Below are 22,775 nucleotides of genomic sequence, written 5' to 3' on the forward strand. Positions count from 1 at the left end.
AGATATCAATAATACGGACCTCGGATTCGTGATCAGGGACAAAAGTTACCCTTGAGGACAAAGTTTCACGCAAATCGAAGCGGGGTCGGGGCAACATTTCCCAATTTCTTGTGAGTTGTCAGAGAATTACCCATAATTCTTAATCAATTTAGAGTAGTTTAAGGATCATACTAAAAACTAAAGCTCAACCTGCAACAATCAAAAACAAGACAACGAATTTTGCCAAGGCGTCCGTATAATCGAATCTGGACTGTATGTCAAAAATGTGACAAAAAAGTGCCGTCTTGTTGGCCTACAGGGCAAAAGTTAACGTTGTAAAATAAAAAACGAAGTTGACTTTATAGCTGTCGGCCACCATTGCTAGTACCAACCACTAGTGTCTTCCTTTTTATCTACAAGGACTTCGCCGCCCTGGGCTCCTAAGTGTATGAAAGTATGGCACGGAGCGACGGCGCCGAATACCCATATTTACACAAAGAATTTTAGAGCGCCCGCCACGGGATTCGAACCGGCGACCTCTGGATTGTGAGTCCAGTGCGCGGTCCGATTGATCCACACGGGCGGGACACGTTGTTAAATATGTTATAGAAAAATCGTGAAACTATGAGAAAAACAGCGATTGGCCAAAAAGTTAATTCTATGCAAGGTTGAAAAAAAAATCTTTTCTAGGGAATATGATTGCCTGAAGAAAGGCCCTCTGAGTATGCCTTGATCATGTTTTTCCTAACTGCCACTTGATCGTTGAGAGCAGGGGCGATTTAAAATTTTAATGATTGGATTTAGTCGCCAACTTGCTGCGATCAAAATACAATCTTTTCAACACTATTCCGTAGGCTTATAGTCCATGAAATTCCCTAACTTTTGACTTACGGGAGTATGGGTGTTGAAGGCTGTTGCTATTAGGGAATGATCCGCAAAGCGAAAACAACAAACTGTGCGTTTTAGCACAGAAAAAATCCAATGGAAAAATGCCATGGAAAAGCATACACATCATCTTTGTGAAAAAAGACATTTAATGTTACAGACTGCATGTACTTTTTTTCTACACTAAAAAACCATCTAACGGGATTTGAAACCAGCTCTCACTGAAAGGAATTGCATATTAGCCCGCTCGGCTATTGATTCCACGTGCGACATGAAAGTACCATCACAAAATATTGTCACGAACTTTTAAAATAGTGCCATGTGCACATGCTTTGCGTTAGGCATTGTACTTTTCGATCAATTAGCGTCGACACGCTAAATGATTCCCCAAATTTTGATCCTGGCTGGCAAATCGTAACAAACAACTACTCCTCCTTCGTGTCTCCCATACAGGAATTGACAACACTTTTACTGCCCCGGGACACACGTGCACTGCACAAACACGAATGTGAAATTTTACCATCGTGCGTCTACGAAGTGGTGGTGAAACCTCTGGATTTCATCAGCACGCTAAAACGAGTGTACCATGTACCAGGTAAGTGTTATTAAAGTGTAATTAGTAGTAAATATTTTAGTAATACCCATGGGGAAGGGGATAGGATTATTCTTTAATTAGTCGATGGAACGTCATTGAAAAAACAAAAATACAAAAAACAAGAAAAAAACATAAAAAAAAACAAATAAACAAATAAACAAAAATACAAAAATACAAAAATACAAAAATACAAAAATACAAAAAAAAACAAAAATACAAAAATACAAAAATACAAAAATACAAAAATACAAAAATACAAAAATACAAAAATACAAAAATACAAAAATACAAAAATACAAAAATACAAAAATACAAAAATACAAAAATACAAAAATACAAAAATACAAAAATACAAAAATACAAAAATACAAAAATACAAAAATACAAAAATACAAAAATACAAAAATACAAAAATACAAAAATACAAAAATACAAAAATACAAAAATACAAAAATACAAAAATACAAAAATACAAAAATACAAAAATACAAAAATACAAAAATACAAAAATACAAAATACAAAAATACAAAAATACAAAATACAAAAATACAAAAATACAAAAATACAAAAATACAAAAATACAAAAATACAAAAATACAAAAATACAAAAATAAAAAAATACAAAAATACAAAAATACAAAAATACAAAAATACAAAAATACAAAAATACAAAAATACAAAAATACAAAAATACAAAAATACAAAAATACAAAAATACAAAAATACAAAAATACAAAAATACAAAAATACAAAAATACAAAAATACAAAAATACAAAAATACAAAAATACAAAAATACAAAAATACAAAAATACAAAAATACAAAAATACAAAAATACAAAAATACAAAAATACAAAAATACAAAAATACAAAAATACAAAAATACAAAAATACAAAAATACAAAAATACAAAAATACAAAAATACAAAAATACAAAAATACAAAAATACAAAAATACAAAAATACAAAAATACAAAAATACAAAAATACAAAAATACAAAAATACAAAAATACAAAAATACAAAAATACAAAAATACAAAAATACAAAAATACAAAAATACAAAAATACAAAAATACAAAAATACAAAAATACAAAAATACAAAAATACAAAAATACAAAAATACAAAAATACAAAAATACAAAAATACAAAAATACAAAAATACAAAAATACAAAAATACAAAAATACAAAAATACAAAAATACAAAAATACAAAAATACAAAAATACAAAAATACAAAAATACAAAAATACAAAAATACAAAAATACAAAAATACAAAAATACAAAAATACAAAAATACAAAAATACAAAAATACAAAAATACAAAAATACAAAAATACAAAAATACAAAAATACAAAAATACAAAAATACAAAAATACAAAAATACAAAAATACAAAAATACAAAAATACAAAAATACAAAAATACAAAAATACAAAAATACAAAAATACAAAAATACAAAAATACAAAAATACAAAAATACAAAAATACAAAAATACAAAAATACAAAAATACAAAAATACAAAAATACAAAAATACAAAAATACAAAAATACAGAAATACAAAAATACAAAAATACAAAAATACAAAAATACGCGCGGAGTTGAAAGTTTTTTTTTTAAATGTGACGAAAATTGCAATTTTTTTGAACACTCTCACACGGCGTAGATCATCCTAACGACCAACAAAAAAAAAGGGACTAATTATGCTGGCTGCAGGCCCCTAGTCCAATTTAGTGATCCATGGCGAAAATGGTTTTAGGTTAGATGGAATCCCCGTCCATGTAGTTTTCCACGATTTGACTCTAACCCGGTTGTTTGGTGCAAACGTTTTTTTATACTGACGAACGAGTCCCATAGCATTGAATTACATTTGGGTGAATTCAACTGGTTACCCGGGAATCATGCTTTGGAAGTGATTTGCGAAAAGCTGTTTGGATTCAATTTCAGAATTTGTTGAGTTTCGGTCGAAATAAGTACTGCTCGGCAAATGGTTGTGTAATTTTTGTTAGCGGAAGTGGTTCAAGATAGTGACTATGGAAACCGGTGAGGACTTGAAGTTTCAAAATGGGTTGAATGGGTCAACATTATCCCGGGTCGAGTTTTATTTTTGGGTTTGTCCATTTCTGCTTACCAAAGGCACACGCACACGCACACACACACACACACACACACACACACACACACACACACACACACACACACACACACACACACACACACACACACACACACACACACACAATGGTTTAGTCCTTGTCTGCAATATTCAATTATTATTTTTTGTCTGATGATCGTTTTCAAAAAGATCTCACTTACTTTCGATTTTGCTTGTTTTTAAATTACAGTCCAGACTCGTTTATCCGGACTCCGCATAATTGAATCATGAACAAACATTTATTTTCGAAGTTTTCATTTTCTTACTTTTTAAACCCAATTCAAGTTCAGCGACCACATTAAATTCAAACTTTTATTTCCAGACTGTGTTAACAGCCTCTGCTCCTGCTTCCATGAAAAGTTCCTGCCGTCCATCCGCACCAATGCATCCATTTCTTCTGACCACCTGGTGGTCAACTGGACACTTGGAGAATACTCCCGCAATGCGCTCCCAGACGATGTTTCATTGGACTATATTACGATTACGTAAGTTTTTTTACTTGTCGATGTATTATGAAGGTCGGTGCAGCGTTCTTTAGCATTTCGCGTGATAAAAAGATTTTGGCCTTCCTCACCTCAATGAGGTAAGGCTATAATTATTCAATTCAATTAGTTTCTATTAGTAAATAATCAATTCTAGAGTTTTTTTAATAGGTCCTATAAACATATAAAACACAATAGCTTATAAGAGCCTTAAAAAAATTTGGAATTCACAATTTCGAAATTCTTATAACCTAATAGAGTTTTGGAGTTCCTTTCATCTATGATTTGTACTATAGTTCATTTTGATGTAATAGGATATTCTAACAATGGATTTGTGACACAGCAAAAAAAAGTTGAATTTTGGAATGTTGAAAATTTTGTAGGTTGAATATTACCTCTGTATTGAGTAATATTACTTAAAAAATGTGTAAAAATGTGAACCTGATGAATATTCACCAGAAACTGATTAAAATTCATATTTTTTTTTATGTAATATTACACATGTTTTTTGACACAAAATCTGTCACCATTTCCTGAAATGGAAAAATTATTTTAAAAAAACCTTCAAAATAAGCTAAGGAAACGGATAGAAATAGAAAAGCTTACAACAAGGCATTGTCATTGTCACACAGGCCCCAAAGTTTTGGGATAATTCTTTTTTAAATTCCTCTTGCAATTATGTTATATACGATTCAATCAAAAATATTAAAAATTCAGAAAACTTCAAAATCAACTTTTTAATGAAAAATCACATGGCATTGTTATATGGCCCTGAGATATTAAGAGCGAGTTCACGAGCAAAGCATACCCATCTCGCATCGACCTCACCAATCTGCCTGAAATTTTCAGGGGTTGTTTGTATATATAAAACTAGCATCTGGCCAAAATATGAGCACTCTAGGTCAACGGGAAGTGGGGCAAATCGGGACACAAATTTTGAAGGTTCAAAAACGTCAGAAATCTTAAAAATGCTATAACTTTGGCAAAATTCAATATAATTTCAAAATTCAAAATGCATCTGAAAGGGCTTAAAAAATGAAACATAATGCAGGGAGAAGCACCCCAATTGGTTAAATCTAAAGAGAGTTATTGGCATTTTGGTGAAAAAATAGCATAATTTTCAAACTCAAATAAAAAAGTGTTCCATCCAGATATCAACTCGGTTCGACCTGCAGCTTGTAGGGGACATCTGGGACTACCATCTGAGACTGAGAACGCTTTGGGTAAGGCAGTTTAACATAATAAATAGAAACTTTTACTTTTAGTGAATTTTTTGGTTGTACATTTTTGCTCGGGGGACCCCTTAGATCCCATTTTCTGGTAATAATTTTATCATATTCGTGTTCCTGAGACAATTTTACATCAGAAACATTCATAAAAATGTTTATTTTCATCCATTTTAACCCTATATAAAATGAAAGTTAAAAAAATTAAGAAGCTGCTTTTTTCTGGTGTCATCTAGTATCCTTGGAAACGAGCTTGATTTTCAATAAATGTGAATCGAAGATTTTTTTTAACTTTTATTGTTTAAAGGGTTAAAATAGATCAAAATAAACATTTTTATGCATGTTTCTATTGTGAAATTGTCTCAGGAACACGAATATGATAAAATTATCACCAGAAAATTGGATCTAAAGGGTCCCCCGAGCAAAAATGTACAACCAAAAAATTCACAAAAAGTAAAAGTGTCTATTTAATATGTTAAACTGCCTTACCCAAAGCGTTCTCAGTCTCAAATGGTAGTCTCAGATGTCCCCTACAAGCTGCAGGTCGAACCGAGTTGATATCTGGATGGAACACTTTTTTATTTGAGTTTGAAAATTATGCAATTTTTTCACCAAAATGCCAATATCTCTCTTTAGATTTAACCAATTGGGGTGCTTCTCCTGCATTTTGTTGCATTTTTTAAGACCTTTCAGATGCATTTTGAATTTTGAAATTATATTGAATTTTGCAAAGTTATAGCATTTTTAAGATTTTTTACGTTTTTGAACCTTCAAACTTTGTGTCCCGATTTGCCCCACTTCCCGTTGACCTAGAGTGCTCATATTTTGGCCAGATGCTAATTTTATATGAACAAACAACCCCTGAAAATTTCAGGCAGATTGGTGAGATTCAAACGACGTCCCATACAAAAAGTTATGCCCTGTTCGTGGACTCGCTCTTAAAAGCTTTTTTTGAAATTTCAGCTTGTTTCTATGGTTTGAAAACATGAAATACGAAATATGTACACTTCTCATGATATTCTTTTTGAAGAGTTAGAATGACAGTTGGAGTCACTAAATCTCAGAAACCGGAGTCAGAGTCTTTCTAACTCCTCAAACTTGGAAAATATTCAAAATTTTATTGAACGCTCAATTGTGGACATGATTCATTGATCGCCAGTTCCCCGAATCCGATCAGGCGGGTATGTCCGTTGCACAGAACCGCGCGTGCGGTTCACAGCATCAAACTCTCCATATGGCGAAGATAGGTGTTTGATTAGAAAGGGTATATTTCCCCAAATTCACTTTGGAAAGTAAAATTTTACATTTCGCAGAGGGTCAAATCTATGATTCCAGCAAAAACCTTTCGACTTTGCCAAACAAAATTGAATTCTATTAGGCCCGCGAGAATCTTCCGTTTTCACGACAGACGTTCCGTTCCCCAGGAAAGCAACAGCTATTCCGATTCAAAATCAAAATCAAACATCTCAAACAAACCAGCTGCAGTTTTTGTCTGGATTTGACCACAGGCATTTACAGGCCGAGGGTGGATGATACTGATGATACCTCGTCGGTTGACTTACAGCCGAGGAACATCCCGGAAGTAGCCCAACTACATCCGTAGTGCTGTCAGATCGTCGCTGTCGTGCTAACTTATCGCACGTGCATTTTGGGCCAAATTGAGTTAAGAACGCCATTTTGTGCAGCTCACAATGCCTCAACTTTTGACCTTAACAGATCCTCAAAGTTAGATTTCAATCCTGAGATATTCAATAAATACCTAAAAAACTCCGTGCAATTTTGTCACTGTTCATATGAAAGAAGTTTCAATCTTGTCGTGCTATCTTGACACACCCTGAAAATTTATGTAAGTGCGACAATTGGCCAAAGAGATTCCAGGTCAGAACGCGTTTGACACAAGTAAGAGCACGACTACCGTGTACTTCAGTAACCAAATTCAACCAAACTTCAGGACAATGCACAGAATGATCAACCAAACAAAATGTGTTTGGTATTGTTTACATTGCGTGCTTTTTTTTTGTTTATTCAAAGTCAAACAATAAAACGCGTTTTCTTCGGAACGTCAAAAAGCGACGTGCGACAAGTTAGCACGACAGCGTCGAGATCATCTTGGTCCAAACAGTTTAGCTCTGGTTCCTTGCAGTTTTTGTAGACGGTATTGTTTTGATTCGCAGCATGTTGAGTCAACTGCTGTGGGTGTACCTGAACATCGCAGAACGGGGGTTTTCTTCTTTTCATTTTTAGCTACCACCTATCTCCTATTTTTATTTGTCTCTACTGATTCTCACTTCTTCACGGATTCTTCTATTTATTATCCATAATTTGATTTTGATTTTACCAACTTTTGACTCTCTTATCGCTCAATGCTTTTCTACTCGCTTTACAAATTGATACTGCTGTAAAAAACTTTGATTTTTCCTTAAAATATACTTTCCCTTAACGGTGCACATCATTCAGAGCTTATGCACCCAGATTTTTATTACATATGTTTTAGTATCTTCAAAACTAAGGGTACTATCAAAATATTTTTTTATTCATCCCCTAAATTATCCCCACAAAGTAATTTACAACAAAGTTTGACTAATTTTACAATCCCGTTGTTGCAGGATTGGGTCCGTATGTTTGACAATTTTGGAATAAGAAGACAACAACTTCCTTGCTTGCTGTGCACTAGCCTGTCCCATTTTGAGGTCATGTCGAGGAATTTCATGTGCTCACTTCTTAAATGACTTGACCGAGCCACGTAGCCTAGTGGTAGCGCTTCCGCCTCGTAAGCGATAGATCGGGGTTTAAATCCCGGCTCGGACCAACACAACTGGTTATCTTTTCCCTTCTAAATTCGATTGCTTAGTAAAGGGAAGGTAGTGTATCGTCACAAACTGGACCTTATCAAGACACCTTAGGAAGACAACCAATGGAATGTTAACATTAACCTTAACAAACTATCACTGAATCCGCTTTGTAAATGCCGGCCCCGATACTCTTCAAGGGTCTTCTCCTCAGCAACAGGGAAAGATTTACTTTTTTTTACTTCTTTAATGATAGATTATAATGTTAGGAACAATGTTTTCTTAGACAAGAAAAAAATATAAAATACTTTCTCGCACCCCCTATTCGATCTACTGAAAAAATCTCTTTTTTTAAACAAATTTTCTAAAATCGCTTGGAAACAATACAAAAACTGGTTCAATCTAATGTGTATTTTGCTCAAACGATAGGTTTTTGTCCATAGATGAAGATGCACTATCAATATTAGACCAAAGTTTAAGTTTTTTTTTTAATCGCATTTTTTCGAAACTTTTTTCAGAAATGCTCATTTAATTTAGGGTAGCCCATTTTTCATAGCAAAATCAATGCATGCAGCTTGTAGGAAATTTCACGGCAAATATTTTTCCTTCTAAGAAAATTCGACAATCGAGTGCTGAGATATTTGAGATTTAGTGAGAAAAAAGTGCTAATTTTCAAAATTTCTTAGAATTTAAAAGCAAGGCCTACTAATTACACGACGTTGCAAGCATATGTCTTAAAGTTCAGGGTATGCTTAGTTAGTTAGTTGTCTTTATTAACGAGCCTTTCAGCCATAAACGCTAATTCGGCTCGGTAGGAGTGAGAGGGCTTCTTAAAGAGTGGCCCCCCCATTTTTAGGAGAATATTTCACATTTCATTTTCATCGGGATTTCGGTGGAATGCTATCGTCGAGAGTGCAGCTGGAACTTTCGTCCATGTTTTCTCGGTTCTTTCCAAGAATATGTCCAAGTTGGTGTTGGTGAATGATTAGAGTAAGGGAGATTTGATGTCTGTTTTGGTGTGGTGTAAACATGTACTGCAGGGGAATGGGATCTGGGTCCCTTGTCCGTCCCTCATCCAGCCACACCAGATTAACTGATTAACTGTCCTTCGGTTCCGGGTATGCTGTGGCGTCCGGTCCGGGGCGCTCCGTTAAATCTGGTGTTCCACTGGGTTTTCATGGATGGAGTTTCGTATAGGCGGTCTAGTTCTGTGTCCTGTTCTTACGAGGTTTACTAAATATTGTGAAATATTCGAAAATCTTTGCAGAAGCCGATGATTCTGTCCTCGGCGGTAGGGTTGTTGGCGAGAGCTTCGTCGACGTTGGTTAAGATTTCGTTTGCTGCTCTAATCGGTTCCGTGCTGGGGCATATGCTGAGTAGATGTTCCACTGAGCAGTATTCTTCGCATTCTGGACACTGTCTTTTAAAGTTAGCAGTGTTTCCGAAGTTGTGAGTCGCTCTGGTATGGCCGGTGCGCAGTCTGGAGACGACTCGTTGTTCCCGCCAGTCCTGTCGGTCTTCCCAGGCCATAGTAGAGGGCTTTACTTTTCTGATGAATAGCGAACGGCTAGCAAACCATTCAGATTCCCACGTGTTCCTTATTACATAAGAGATCCAGTGTTTGATGTCTTGGGCTGGAACCTTGTTCGTGAAGAGACGACCTTGTCTGCCCAAGTTGGCCATTCTATCGGCCTCTTCGTTACCAGGGATTCCAACGTGGGAAGGGACCCACATAAATACGGTTCTTTGGTTGACTATGTTGGTGATTGCTTGGATCCAAGGGTGTTTCTGGATGTGGCTCTTGAGTGCGTCCAGAGCACTCGCGGAGTCGGTGATGATTAAGGTCGGGCGTTCGGACTCCGTTGATACTGCAGCTAAGAGAGCGGCTGCTTCTGCTGAAAAAATGGAACATTGCTTTGGTAGTCGGTGACTGGATCCTAAGCCGTCGTCTACCATTGCCGCTGCCGGGGGTGCGTTCGTCGCAGCCGACGGCTCTGCGGGAGATGATTTCTGTGGCTAGGAGACGAAATGGGAGTAAGCCGGTCTCAACACTGACTGCGTCCGCTGGGGTAGATGGGAGCTGTCCGGCGGCAACACGGGTAGCAATATTATATGTAGGACCAAGCTTTTTGATGAACAGATCTGTGTGGGCCCGCATAGCGCCCCCCTGTCTATGGATCTCAATATGTGTGCAGGGATGTCACCCCCTGCCTCCGCACGTCAGCTCTCACAGCTGTCAGCGTTCGGCAGCACAGACAGTTCCTCAGCAGCGGTCGAACAGTACGGTGGTGGCTCGGCCACGTCAGGGATTCCGACACGTGGGAGACTCAGTCTCCACAATGGCGAATCCTGTCAGAAGAAAGATTTCTTTTCTGTTGAAATCTTGTGTTTTTTTTTCTCGACATCCCCTCAGCGCGGTGGCAGGTGAGTTTTAAAAAAAGCGGTGACGCATTCTTGTGGCGTGCAGTGTTTTGTTTTTGGAGAAGGTAGAATGAGGAGTCTGAAAAAATTGAATTGCGTGAGAGGGAGAAAGAAATGACAGGTCGGCAGGGGTGTCAGACTTTCAATATCTGTACAGTTTTCTTAGTTTGTCTGCAAAAAACATTTGTTCTCAAGTTTTTGTTTTCGCATGATTTTTGAGAATGGTATGAACAATATGTGTCTTCTTATTGTTATTAAAGCACCTGATTGCTGAATACAGTAGAAAATAACGCGGATTGTGCGTAGATGATGGGTGTGAAAGGACCGTAAGGAAGTGGTCGAAGAAAACTGTTTGACGTTGTAGAAGAGGAGATTGCTTGCTTTACTTAACGACTTGTGAGAAGACAACAACGGCTTGTGAGCTCTCACTGAAAGGCCCCTCTGGCTTGTGAACTCACTGAATAGGCCACAACGATTCAACAACGGCTTGTGAGCTCTCACTGAAAGGCCCTTCCGGCTTGTGAACTCACTGAATAGGCCGCAACGATTCAACAACGGCTTGTGAGCTCTCACTGAAAGGCCCTTCCGGCTTGTGAACTCACTGAATAGGCCGCAACAATTCAACAACGGCTTGTGAGCTCTCACTGAAAGGCCCTTCCGGCTTGTGAACTCACTGAATAGGCCGCAACGATTCAACAACGGCTTGTGAGCTCTCACTGAAAGGCCCCTCCGGCTTGTGAACTCACTGAATAGGCCGCAACGATTCAACAATGGCTTGTGAGCTCTCACTGAAAGGCCCCTCCGGCTTGTGAACTCACTGAATAGGCCACAACGATTCAACAACGGCTTGTGAGCTTTCGCTGAAAGGCCCTTCCGGCTTGTGAACTCACTGAATAGGCCGCAACGATTCAACAACGGCTTGTGAGCTCTCACTGAAAGGCCCCTCCGGCTTGTGAACTCACTGAATAGGCCGCAACGATTCAACAACGGCTTGTGAGCTCTCACTGAAAGGCCCCTCCGCCTTGTGAACTCACTGAATAGGCCACAACGATTCAACAACGGCTTGTGAGCTCTCACTGAAAGGCCCCTCCGGCTTGTGAACTCACTGAATAGGCCGCAACGATTCAACAACGGCTTGTGAGCTCTCACTGAAAGGCCCCTCCGGCTTGTGAACTCACTGAATAGGCCGCAACGATTCAACAACGGCTTGTGAGCTCTCACTGAAAGGCCCCTCCGCCTTGTGAACTCACTGAATAGGCCACAACGATTCAACAACGGCTTGTGAGCTTTCGCTGAAAGGCCCTTCCGGCTTGTGAACTCACTGAATAGGCCGCAACGATTCAACAACGGCTTGTGAGCTCTCACTGAAAGGCCCTTCCGGCTTGTGAACTCACTGAATAGGCCGCAACGATTCAACAACGGCTTGTGAGCTCTCACTGAAAGGCCCTTCCGGCTTGTGAACTCACTGAATAGGCCGCAACAATTCAACAACGGCTTGTGAGCTCTCACTGAAAGGCCCTTCCGGCTTGTGAACTCACTGAATAGGCCGCAACGATTCAACAACGGCTTGTGAGCTCTCACTGAAAGGCCCTTCCGGCTTGTGAACTCACTGAATAGGCCGCAACGATTCAACAACGGCTTGTGAGCTCTCACTGAAAGGCCCCTCCGGCTTGTGAACTCACTGAATAGGCCGCAACGATTCAACAACGGCTTGTGAGCTCTCACTGAAAGGCCCCTCCGCCTTGTGAACTCACTGAATAGGCCACAACGATTCAACAACGGCTTGTGAGCTTTCGCTGAAAGGCCCTTCCGGCTTGTGAACTCACTGAATAGGCCGCAACGATTCAACAACGGCTTGTGAGCTCTCACTGAAAGGCCCCTCCGGCTTGTGAACTCACTGAATAGGCCGCAACGATTCAACAACGGCTTGTGAGCTCTCACTGAAAGGCCCCTCCGGCTTGTGAACTCACTGAATAGGCCGCAACGATTCAACAACGGCTTGTGAGCTCTCACTGAAAGGCCCCTCCGGCTTGTGAACTCACTGAATAGGCCGCAACGATTCAACAACGGCTTGTGAGCTCTCACTGAAAGGCCCTTCCGGCTTGTGATCTCACTGAATAGGTCGCAACGATTCAACAACGACTGGTGAACACTCACTGTCTGGCTTGTGATCTCTCACTGCAAGGCCGTCCGTTGTGAACTAACTGAAAGGCCGCAACGACTAATGAACACTTGCTGAAAGGTCATGCCTGGTAAAGGTAAGGAAAGAGTGAAAGTAGAAAAGAGTGGAGAGATACATTCACTAGTCATTAATAAAAATGTGTATGGCAGCATAGCGAACATAGCATAGAGAAGACAAAAATTGTTTTGTAAAAATGTGTTGGAAAATACATCAAAAGAAAGGATAATCGAAAAAACAATTCGCGAGCAGCATCTTCCTCTTTCATCTGACGGTCGTCGTAGAGGCGTGTATATCGTGGTGGCTGCAAGGGAGAAGGGGGAGATGTGTGGGCCCGCATAGCGCCCCCCTGTCTATGGATCTCAATATGTGTGCAGGGATGTCAACCCCCTGCCTCCGCACGTTAGCTCTCACAGCTGTCAGCGTTCGGCAGCACAGACAGTTCCTCAGCAGCGGTCGAACAGTACGGTGGTGGCTCGGCCACGTCAGGGATTCCGACACGTGGGAGACTCAGTCTCCACAATGGCGAATCCTGTCAGAAGAAAGATTTCTTTTCTGTTGAAATCTTGTGTTTTTTTTTCTCGACATCCCCTCAGCGCGGTGGCAGGTGAGTTTTAAAAAAAGCGGTGACGCATTCTTGTGGCGTGCAGTGTTTTGTTTTTGGAGAAGGTAGAATGAGGAGTCTGAAAAAATTGAATTGCGTGAGAGGGAGAAAGAAATGACAGGTCGGCAGGGGTGTCAGACTTTCAATATCTGTACAGTTTTCTTAGTTTGTCTGCAAAAAACATTTGTTCTCAAGTTTTTGTTTTCGCATGATTTTTGAGAATGGTATGAACAATATGTGTCTTCTTATTGTTATTAAAGCACCTGATTGCTGAATACAGTAGAAAATAACGCGGATTGTGCGTAGATGATGGGTGTGAAAGGACCGTAAGGAAGTGGTCGAAGAAAACTGTTTGACGTTGTAGAAGAGGAGATTGCTTGCTTTACTTAACGACTTGTGAGAAGACAACAACGGCTTGTGAGCTCTCACTGAAAGGCCCCTCTGGCTTGTGAACTCACTGAATAGGCCACAACGATTCAACAACGGCTTGTGAGCTCTCACTGAAAGGCCCTTCCGGCTTGTGAACTCACTGAATAGGCCGCAACGATTCAACAACGGCTTGTGAGCTCTCACTGAAAGGCCCTTCCGGCTTGTGAACTCACTGAATAGGCCGCAACAATTCAACAACGGCTTGTGAGCTCTCACTGAAAGGCCCTTCCGGCTTGTGAACTCACTGAATAGGCCGCAACGATTCAACAACGGCTTGTGAGCTCTCACTGAAAGGCCCCTCCGGCTTGTGAACTCACTGAATAGGCCGCAACGATTCAACAACGGCTTGTGAGCTCTCACTGAAAGGCCCCTCCGCCTTGTGAACTCACTGAATAGGCCACAACGATTCAACAACGGCTTGTGAGCTTTCGCTGAAAGGCCCTTCCGGCTTGTGAACTCACTGAATAGGCCGCAACGATTCAACAACGGCTTGTGAGCTCTCACTGAAAGGCCCCTCCGGCTTGTGAACTCACTGAATAGGCCGCAACGATTCAACAACGGCTTGTGAGCTCTCACTGAAAGGCCCCTCCGGCTTGTGAACTCACTGAATAGGCCGCAACGATTCAACAACGGCTTGTGAGCTCTCACTGAAAGGCCCCTCCGGCTTGTGAACTCACTGAATAGGCCGCAACGATTCAACAACGGCTTGTGAGCTCTCACTGAAAGGCCCTTCCGGCTTGTGATCTCACTGAATAGGTCGCAACGATTCAACAACGACTGGTGAACACTCACTGTCTGGCTTGTGATCTCTCACTGCAAGGCCGTCCGTTGTGAACTAACTGAAAGGCCGCAACGACTAATGAACACTTGCTGAAAGGTCATGCCTGGTAAAGGTAAGGAAAGAGTGAAAGTAGAAAAGAGTGGAGAGATACATTCACTAGTCATTAATAAAAATGTGTATGGCAGCATAGCGAACATAGCATAGAGAAGACAAAAATTGTTTTGTAAAAATGTGTTGGAAAATACATCAAAAGAAAGGATAATCGAAAAAACAATTCGCGAGCAGCATCTTCCTCTTTCATCTGACGGTCGTCGTAGAGGCGTGTATATCGTGGTGGCTGCAAGGGAGAAGGGGGAGATGTGTGGGCCCGCATAGCGCCCCCCTGTCTATGGATCTCAATATGTGTGCAGGGATGTCAACCCCCTGCCTCCGCACGTTAGCTCTCACAGCTGTCAGCGTTCGGCAGCACAGACAGTTCCTCAGCAGCGGTCGAACAGTACGGTGGTGGCTCGGCCACGTCAGGGATTCCGACACGTGGGAGACTCAGTCTCCACAAGATCTAAGGCGGATCCGTAAATTTCTATGCCGTAGAATAATTTGCTCCAGACTATGGCTTTCTCAACTCTTAGCAACGTTTGTCGATTTCCTACTTTGTGTGGGCTGTTCACTGCTTATAGTAATTTTGGCCGCTGAATCCGAATCTGGAATATAATTTCGTGCAAACTGTTATGTTTTGGAGCTACGCCCTTTTGGAATTTTATTTGCGGGTATTAGCTGCAATTTAAATCGCTTACAAGTTCGGTCAAATCTCGGTTTTCGTTCCATTTCGATTGATTTTTTACTCACAGAACTATTTTAGGTTAATGTTTTCTCATGTTCTGATTATCTTAAGAATATCGTATAATCGCATTTTGTGATTTGGCAGGGGCTTAAGCAAATATGGGTATATAAAAAAGGAAACCGAAGATTTTTTAGAAAAAGCGCATTAAATTTAGCTCTAGAAGACATTTCCGAAAATTTTCCATAAAAAAAGTATGTTCAACCATAAAAAATGCCATAGAATTTTAATTTGTCTCTATTTATTAATCAATCATTAGATCTAGCCCCCATCAAATAAAAAAAAAACTGACTGACTGACTAGATTCCTTTGGCCAGTTGTCGCACTTACAGCAATTTTCGGGGTGTTTCAAGAAAGCACGATCAGGTCGAAACTCATTTCCTATGACCAGTGACAACGATGCAGGGAGTTTTGTTTTTCGTTTTTTGTTGAATATCTCAGATATCTGTGAATGCCTAAAGGTGAGGCATTGAGAGCTGCACAAATGATGTTCTTTATCGAGTTTCAATGTCAAACAATGAAATCGTCATGAAAATTAAATAAATGGGAAAGCAAAGCCGAAATGTATGGTTTTTAATTCTTTCAAGCCTAGCAAATTGTTATTCAAAATATCTATTGTTTGCTGTTAATAGCAGAGATCACGGTGCTCAAAATACCATTATTATGAAAAAAAATATGCAATCCGAGATTTTGGTGTCTATCGAAGAATAACATTTTAAAATGGCTGTATCTCGAGAACTACATCAGCAAACCTTCTGAAACTTTGCCCAGAGATACTTGACAGTCATATGAAGCAAAATTCATCATTATGTCGAAATGCATATTCTTTGAAATGCTGAAATTGTATTGATTTTATAGATTTTCTTTTAAAAAATCGGAAATAACATTATAAAATGGCTGTGTCTCGAGAACTACATCAGCAAACCTTCTGAAACTTTGCCCAGAGATACTTGACAGTCATATGAAGCAAAATTCATCATTATGTCAAAATGCATATTCTTTGAAATGCTGAAATTGTATTGATTTTATAGATTTTCTTTAAAAAATCGGAAATAACATTATAAAATGGCTGTATCTCGAGAACTACATCAGCAAACCTTCTGAAACTTTGTCCAGAGATACTTGACAGTCATATAAAGCAAAATTCATCATTATCTCGAAATGCATATTCTTTGAAATGCCGAAATTGTATAGATTGTTTGGTTTTCGTATTGAAAATCGGATGTAACATCTTAAAAGGGCTGTATCTCGAAAACTACATCAGCGAATGTTTTCATTTTTTGCTCAGATGTGCGTTATGGTGTAAGGAATCGATAGACACCAAAATCTCGGATTGCATATTTTTTTTCTTCATAATAACGGTATTTTGAGCACCGTGAGAGACCTAGCAAATACCGTGCACTAAAACTTCAGCCCATACTTCAAGGAAACTTAACCGTGTGTTCGGAATTCTAAACAAATGTATCCGGATTTCGAAGCACAACAAGTCATTGAAATTTAAAAATTATAATTAAAAAAACTTAGAAAAAATAGGACAAGTCAAGAGATAGCAAACAAGCGACGATGTGTGGTAACGCTTCCGCCTCGTAAGCGGTAGATCGGGGTTCAAATCCCTGCTTGCAGTTGCAAAGTGGCCGCCGACCTTACAAGTCGCATTCTCAACACCAGTCTGCAGTTTGTGTGCGCGTCGCCGCTTTTTTTAAATGTGCACCGTGGACAAAAACAGTGTGGTTCTGGATTTTTGCCAACTCCAAACCCAACCAAGCCCAAAGTTTGTAAAAAAAAAATTCGCAGACCTACAAGTAAACCTAGAAAACTTGTTAGCGTTGCAATTGAGAAGAAGAATAGCCGTGTTGCAGTTCGCCGACTCAGCAATGGCCTCGTCCATTATCGACAAACCTCTGGTGTATCAGGGTTGCAAAATCCCGATTTACATGGAAAACAACGCTACGGAAGTTCGTGTGCTTGACCTACCTCTAGGTATAAGCAATGACGACGTAGTCAAAGTGATGAGTAAATACGGCGAAATTTTGACCATCACCAACGACCGCTGGATTAACTTCTTCCCAGGAATCCCAAATGGAGCTCGGACCCTGCGGATGTTGCTGAAACAGTCAACGTCGAAATCAATCGCTGTAAATAATGCTGTTGCAGCAGTGACGATACAAGGCAAGAAAATCGCTTTGCAAACTCAAAGCTAAGAACACAAAAAGTGCAGAATCAAATAAAAAGGTGAACCAAAAAAGCAGTACACAACTGATTGAACCTGAGCCAAGCAGTAGCAGCAGAAAAAGCAACAACAGTAAACCAGACCAAAATGCAAGGCAAACAAATGAAATTGACGAAGCAGCCAACGATGGATTCGAGACCGTCCTAACTAAGCACAATCGCAGATCCCGGAAACGCGTACAGGCATATTTGGACGCGGATGACGAATTAGCAACAAAACGAAGAGAGATGGCTGAAGAAGAAACAGATGAAGAAGATGAAAATATAGTAACAGCAAACTATTATAGGGAGAAGTGTTATGAGATAACTTCTAAAATCCAGGAAGAAAATAATGAAGATAAACATGAAAAACTCTATAATTTAAGAACAAAATTTGAATTTGAACGAATGCACAATGGTGTAAAGTCTCTATAAATATACAGAAAAAAAACCCTTCTTGGACCAACAATCCTCTTTTTTTTGGGCCGGGACCCGTGGTTCTGGGTCGGTCTGGGTTCGATCCTAGAAAGTCCCGGTGGCATTTTTTGAGACGAGATTTGTCTGATCACGCCTTCCGTCGGACGGAGAAGTAAATGTTGGCCCTGGTCTAACCTAGAGTTTAGGTCGTTAGCTCAGTCCAGGTGTAGGAGTCGTATCCCTGGGTCCTGTCTCGGTGGAGTCGCTGGTAGGCAGTTGGACTAACTGACTAACTGACGACCTTTGGATTCGTCAGTTCGAATCCCGGGGTGGATGGAAGCTTAGGTGTTAGAACAGGTTTGCAATTGCCTCAACAATCAAGCCTACGGACACCTAGTTTCGAGTAGGAATCTCGCAATCGAGAACGCCAAGGCAATGTTGTAGAGCGAATAATTTGATTTGATTCTTGATTTGAATTATCTTTATAACTGCCGGCCTCTATACTCCGATGCCTCTGTGCTCTCTTATACTTAGCTTGCTGATTTTCTTATCTAGTTAGCATAAGAGAGCACAGATGCATCGACTCTCCAAGGTTGTCTCCCTTAGGAACTGGGAAAGATTTACTTACTGTATTACTTAAACGATAAGAGTACCAAGTGTCCAAATTTCGAATAATGACGCTTTTTATACATTTGAGTGAATAAATAGTCAGTAAAATGAAGTTTAAATGAGTTTTATAAACAATTTAATAACAAATAAAAACTATTATGCTATGTTATTATTAATTTTCATATTCAAACCAAATTGTGTTCTCAATGGGCTATGAATGAATATTTTAAGTTGGGAAACTCAAATTAAAGTGATTTTCAGCAAATAACTTTATTTTGTTTAATATTTAGTAAAGGAGACAAACTTTTAATGCACGTTTGTTAGCGTTATCTAGCAAACAGTTTTTTTTACGCAATCATCATAACTTTTTCTGGTAAAAATATTTGGCATGAGTTGCAGTGCATAAGCAGTGTTATTTTTTTTCTTGCAGTATTCAGTGAATATTAACAAAAAAAAATATTAACAAAGTAGTATGAATAAGTCATTCACCTTTTCCACTTCGTTTAGCGTTCGCCGGGGACTGAACGAGGACCTGCATTGGGGTGGACAGGAGAGCAGCAAAAAATCGTTCAACTTGCCCGTGGCGTCAGCCGGCGGTTTCCAATTTAACGTTGCCGATTTCCAGGGTAACAAGACGATTTTTCTCGTGCATGCTGCCCTGTACGACAGCAGACGGTGCTTTTCCGAGGCTTCACCAGTCAGAGGTATTTATGACGATGTTTTATGCAAGTTTTTTGTTTTATCGTGTTTTTTTGGAGTTCCCAACATTAATTAGGTAAAAATTTTGATTTATCATTAAACCAACTTTCAATTAAGGCAAGGTAAAACATGAAAGTTGCACAATTCAAAGGAAATGAGAATTCGTGTTGGTAATTTTGTTTCCTTGCAGTTTTTCTTTCGGTTAAGGATTCTCGGGTAAGTTAATTTCGTATTATGTAATTTTAAGGAATTGATAAACAGCAAATAAAATCAGATGATGCTGCTTTTGATATTTTTAAAAGAGCTGTGAACTTACAGCTGCTTTCAATTAATTTCATGATGAAAATGTGCAGAGTGATGGACAAGGAGTCTATTTTTAAAACCTTTGATGTTATTTGCTATTACAGTCGCTACTTCTACTCATACAATGATCATTCGCTTTAAACTTTTACAGCCCGATGCTATTCCGTCCGAAGAAGGTAAGTTTAATTCTTGAATTAATTTAAATTGAAATAAAAAATATTCCCTTGACATTTTGTTTTTATTTTTGTTTTTAAGCGGTTGCTGCAGATTCCAGAGCAATTAAGGTACTTTTCGGATAAGGGGTCATACGCAAGCCACACAGTAACAAAAATGCAATGTGTTTTGTGAATGGCTTTTATTGCCATAAACAAAGATTAAAAAAATATTTTTCCAGGCCACAGCTATTGCACTGGGGGTTCTGATTTTGCTGGGTGTGTTAGTGAGTGCTACGGTCAATATCCGGCGAAAACGCAAATTACGTAGAGTTAAGCAAAACTGGCCGAAAGTCGTAGCAAGGTATGTATGTTTTTATTTGAAGTTTTATAAAAAAAAAACAGTGGAACCTCGGTCAACGTGCAGGCACAGAGTAACTTGGAGAGAACAATTCGTAAAAAAAATCATTCTATTGTGTGGCTTCATAAGGTTTGCAGGTAGCAGGCGTGCGATCAAATGCCAGTGTTCTCTGGGATACTCTGTGATGCAGGCCTCACGCTTTGTGTTTCGTTGTGTTTTCTGGGATCACATAACGTTCTGGCAGACGTTTAAAAAGTAATTTTTCGTCTTTTGCTAATCTTCATACATATTTACTGTTTCAGTGAAAATCATCATTTTCCTTCAATTCCAATGGAAGAAAATCGTCTTTACGTCGAAAAGGAAATTGAGGTAAGTAGATTTTTTTTAAATAAAATCCCTTAATACTCTTTTGATAAATCAAGTAACAAATTTAAACCCACTGATTTTCAAGTTAAGGGCATGAATCAAATCAAACCATCCACTTTAACGACCCCAGGTATTTTGTGGTCTCTATTGAAAGTTTCTGCTCAAACCTAGGAATCCAATTACTTTTTTAAAAGTCCTAACCATAACACTTTGCCAAAAACGCCATATCCATCAGAAAATCACATACCAATTTTGAATGACCAGCCCCCAAAATTGTATGGCGACTTGTATGCCATTTTGCATCATTAGTTTGTCCATATAATTTTCCATACAAATTTGGCAGCTGTCCATACAAAATGATAGATGAAAATTCAAAAATCTGTTTCTTTTGAAGGAATTTTTGATCGATTTGGTGTCTTCAACTTCATTTTTCGATGCAAAATCAAATTTGCAATCAAAAAGTACTTAAGTGAAATTTTGATAAAGTGCACCGTTTTCAAGTTCAAGCCATTTTTAGGTAACTCTTTGCCCACCTTTGAAAAAAATAATTTTGAAAAGCGGAGAAAATCCTCTATATTTTGCTTTTTGAACTTTGTTGATACGACCTTTTGTGGCTGAGATATTGCCATGCAAAGATTTTAAAACAGGAAAATTGATGTTTTCTATGTGTCACTCAAACATCCCACCATTTTCTAATGTCGATATCTCAGTAACTAGGTAATGGTCCGATTTTCAATGTAAAAATATTAAACATAATCGTGAAATTTTCCGATCTCTTCGTAAAGAATATTTTATATTTTTTATTTTTTAAATCAAGACTAACATTTCAAAAGTGCGTAAAATTGATTTTGAAATTATGGCCCCGTAAATTATGGGAAAGTGTCATTTGTATAAAATAAAAATTTGATTTACGAGCCACGATTTTAACATTTCAATGAAAAAAGTGTTTAAAATGCATTTTACACCTGTCCAGTTGTTTTACAATCATTAGTTTCCAAAATACTTAGGGTATTGACGAAAATTTTCCCAAAAAAAAAAAGTTTTTGCGGTGCTGTTCATTGGATGTTCATAAAAATTCAAAATATTTTTAATCCAGCCCAAACATGCTAAATATGTTTATCGATGCAGAAAAATGCGTTTTGGATTGTTTTCAGTTGATTTGACTTTTATGTGCGATGGTTTTGTGTGGTTTGCCTCCTATGCTAACTTTTTGTTCTTCAAACTGCTCAACCCAGAATTCCCGGGTGTTCCAAAAACCGATCCGATGCAGATCCGATGCTACGAAAATTAATATAAAAAAAATGTTTTGTGTTCAATGTAGTAACTGTATCAACTGTAAGATACAGTTCTTTTTTTGTTGTACATAGTATAGTAGTCATAAACACACATTTAGATTATTTTGTGAATTTGCAGGTTCAAACTCACAAATAAATAACGAAAATTTTGTGTTTCTAAATAAACGTCGGAAGTTGTGTTAAACGCAATATTCGCCTCTCGTTATGGGCTGAAAACAAAAGGGCGGAAACTTGAATTGGTTTGTTTTGATTGATTTCATTGACCCTTTTGTTTTTTGCTTGTAAAATAACGTAGTTTCGAAATTTTGAGATGTTGGAGGGTGTTTATAAACAATTTAGTTCGCTTTATCGCCCTCTTGAAATGTTGTTACTGATTGGTTTTCTCAAAAACAAATTAAATTTGACCATTCATAAACCACGTGGACACTTTTTTGGAAATCGTAACCTCCCATCGTGGACATTTCCCCCGCTCCTTAAAGTGTCTACGTGGTTTATGGGTGGTCCCTTATCAGTGAAGTGCGATTTAAAGTGCGTAAAGACGAACAACTTAAAGCATTTTTTAAGTCGATTATTCGCAAATCAAACGAGAATCAATTTAAAAACGGCTTTGTTTATATTGGCGGTTAGGACCTTTTGAAAACTATCCCGAAATATATACTGCATATTCAAATAGGACTGCTGTTAAACAAAAACCTTCTCTTCTCCAACGCACTCCAGGAGGCTCGCGCACGAGGTGATGCTGATATGCTTGAGGTGGCCCACACCTGTCTGCGGATCGGACGTGAAATCGGCAAGGGGGCCTTTGGTCGCGTTTTCATGGCCAGTGCAGTCAACATCGCGGGATGTCCTGACCCTTTGATAGTGGCCGTAAAACAACTTAAAAGTAAGTTCAATGTACAACGTAACTTTTGGAAATACTAAAAATAACTAGCTCGAGTTAGTGTTATCTTGTCCTTTATGTTTCGAAGTAAGCTCTGTTGCTTAAAGATACCCCGT

General features: G+C 38.7%; 1 protein-coding gene across 4 annotated transcripts in view; it reads left to right on the top strand.

Annotated features, from left to right (window-relative positions):
* Positions 1-22,775, top strand: part of LOC120416300 (platelet-derived growth factor receptor alpha) — a 101,770-nt gene that overhangs the window by 37,798 nt on the left and 41,197 nt on the right. For all 4 annotated transcript variants that reach the window (XR_005605323.2, XM_052707322.1, XM_039578019.1 and 1 more), the window contains exons 5-13: positions 1,318-1,459; positions 3,943-4,105; positions 19,111-19,307; positions 19,493-19,518; positions 19,757-19,781; positions 19,861-19,889; positions 20,000-20,121; positions 20,421-20,487; positions 22,497-22,662. Coding sequence is in view for 3 of the 4 variants with exons in the window: in XM_052707322.1 (XP_052563282.1) it covers positions 1,318-1,459; positions 3,943-4,105; positions 19,111-19,307; positions 19,493-19,518; positions 19,757-19,781; positions 19,861-19,889; positions 20,000-20,121; positions 20,421-20,487; positions 22,497-22,662 (937 nt within the window). In the remaining variant the exon portion in view is untranslated. The remainder of the gene's footprint in view (positions 1-1,317; positions 1,460-3,942; positions 4,106-19,110; positions 19,308-19,492; positions 19,519-19,756; positions 19,782-19,860; positions 19,890-19,999; positions 20,122-20,420; positions 20,488-22,496; positions 22,663-22,775) is intronic.

This window comes from Culex pipiens, chromosome 2 (assembly GCF_016801865.2).
Source record: "Culex pipiens pallens isolate TS chromosome 2, TS_CPP_V2, whole genome shotgun sequence".
NCBI classification, from domain to species: domain Eukaryota; kingdom Metazoa; phylum Arthropoda; class Insecta; order Diptera; family Culicidae; genus Culex; species Culex pipiens.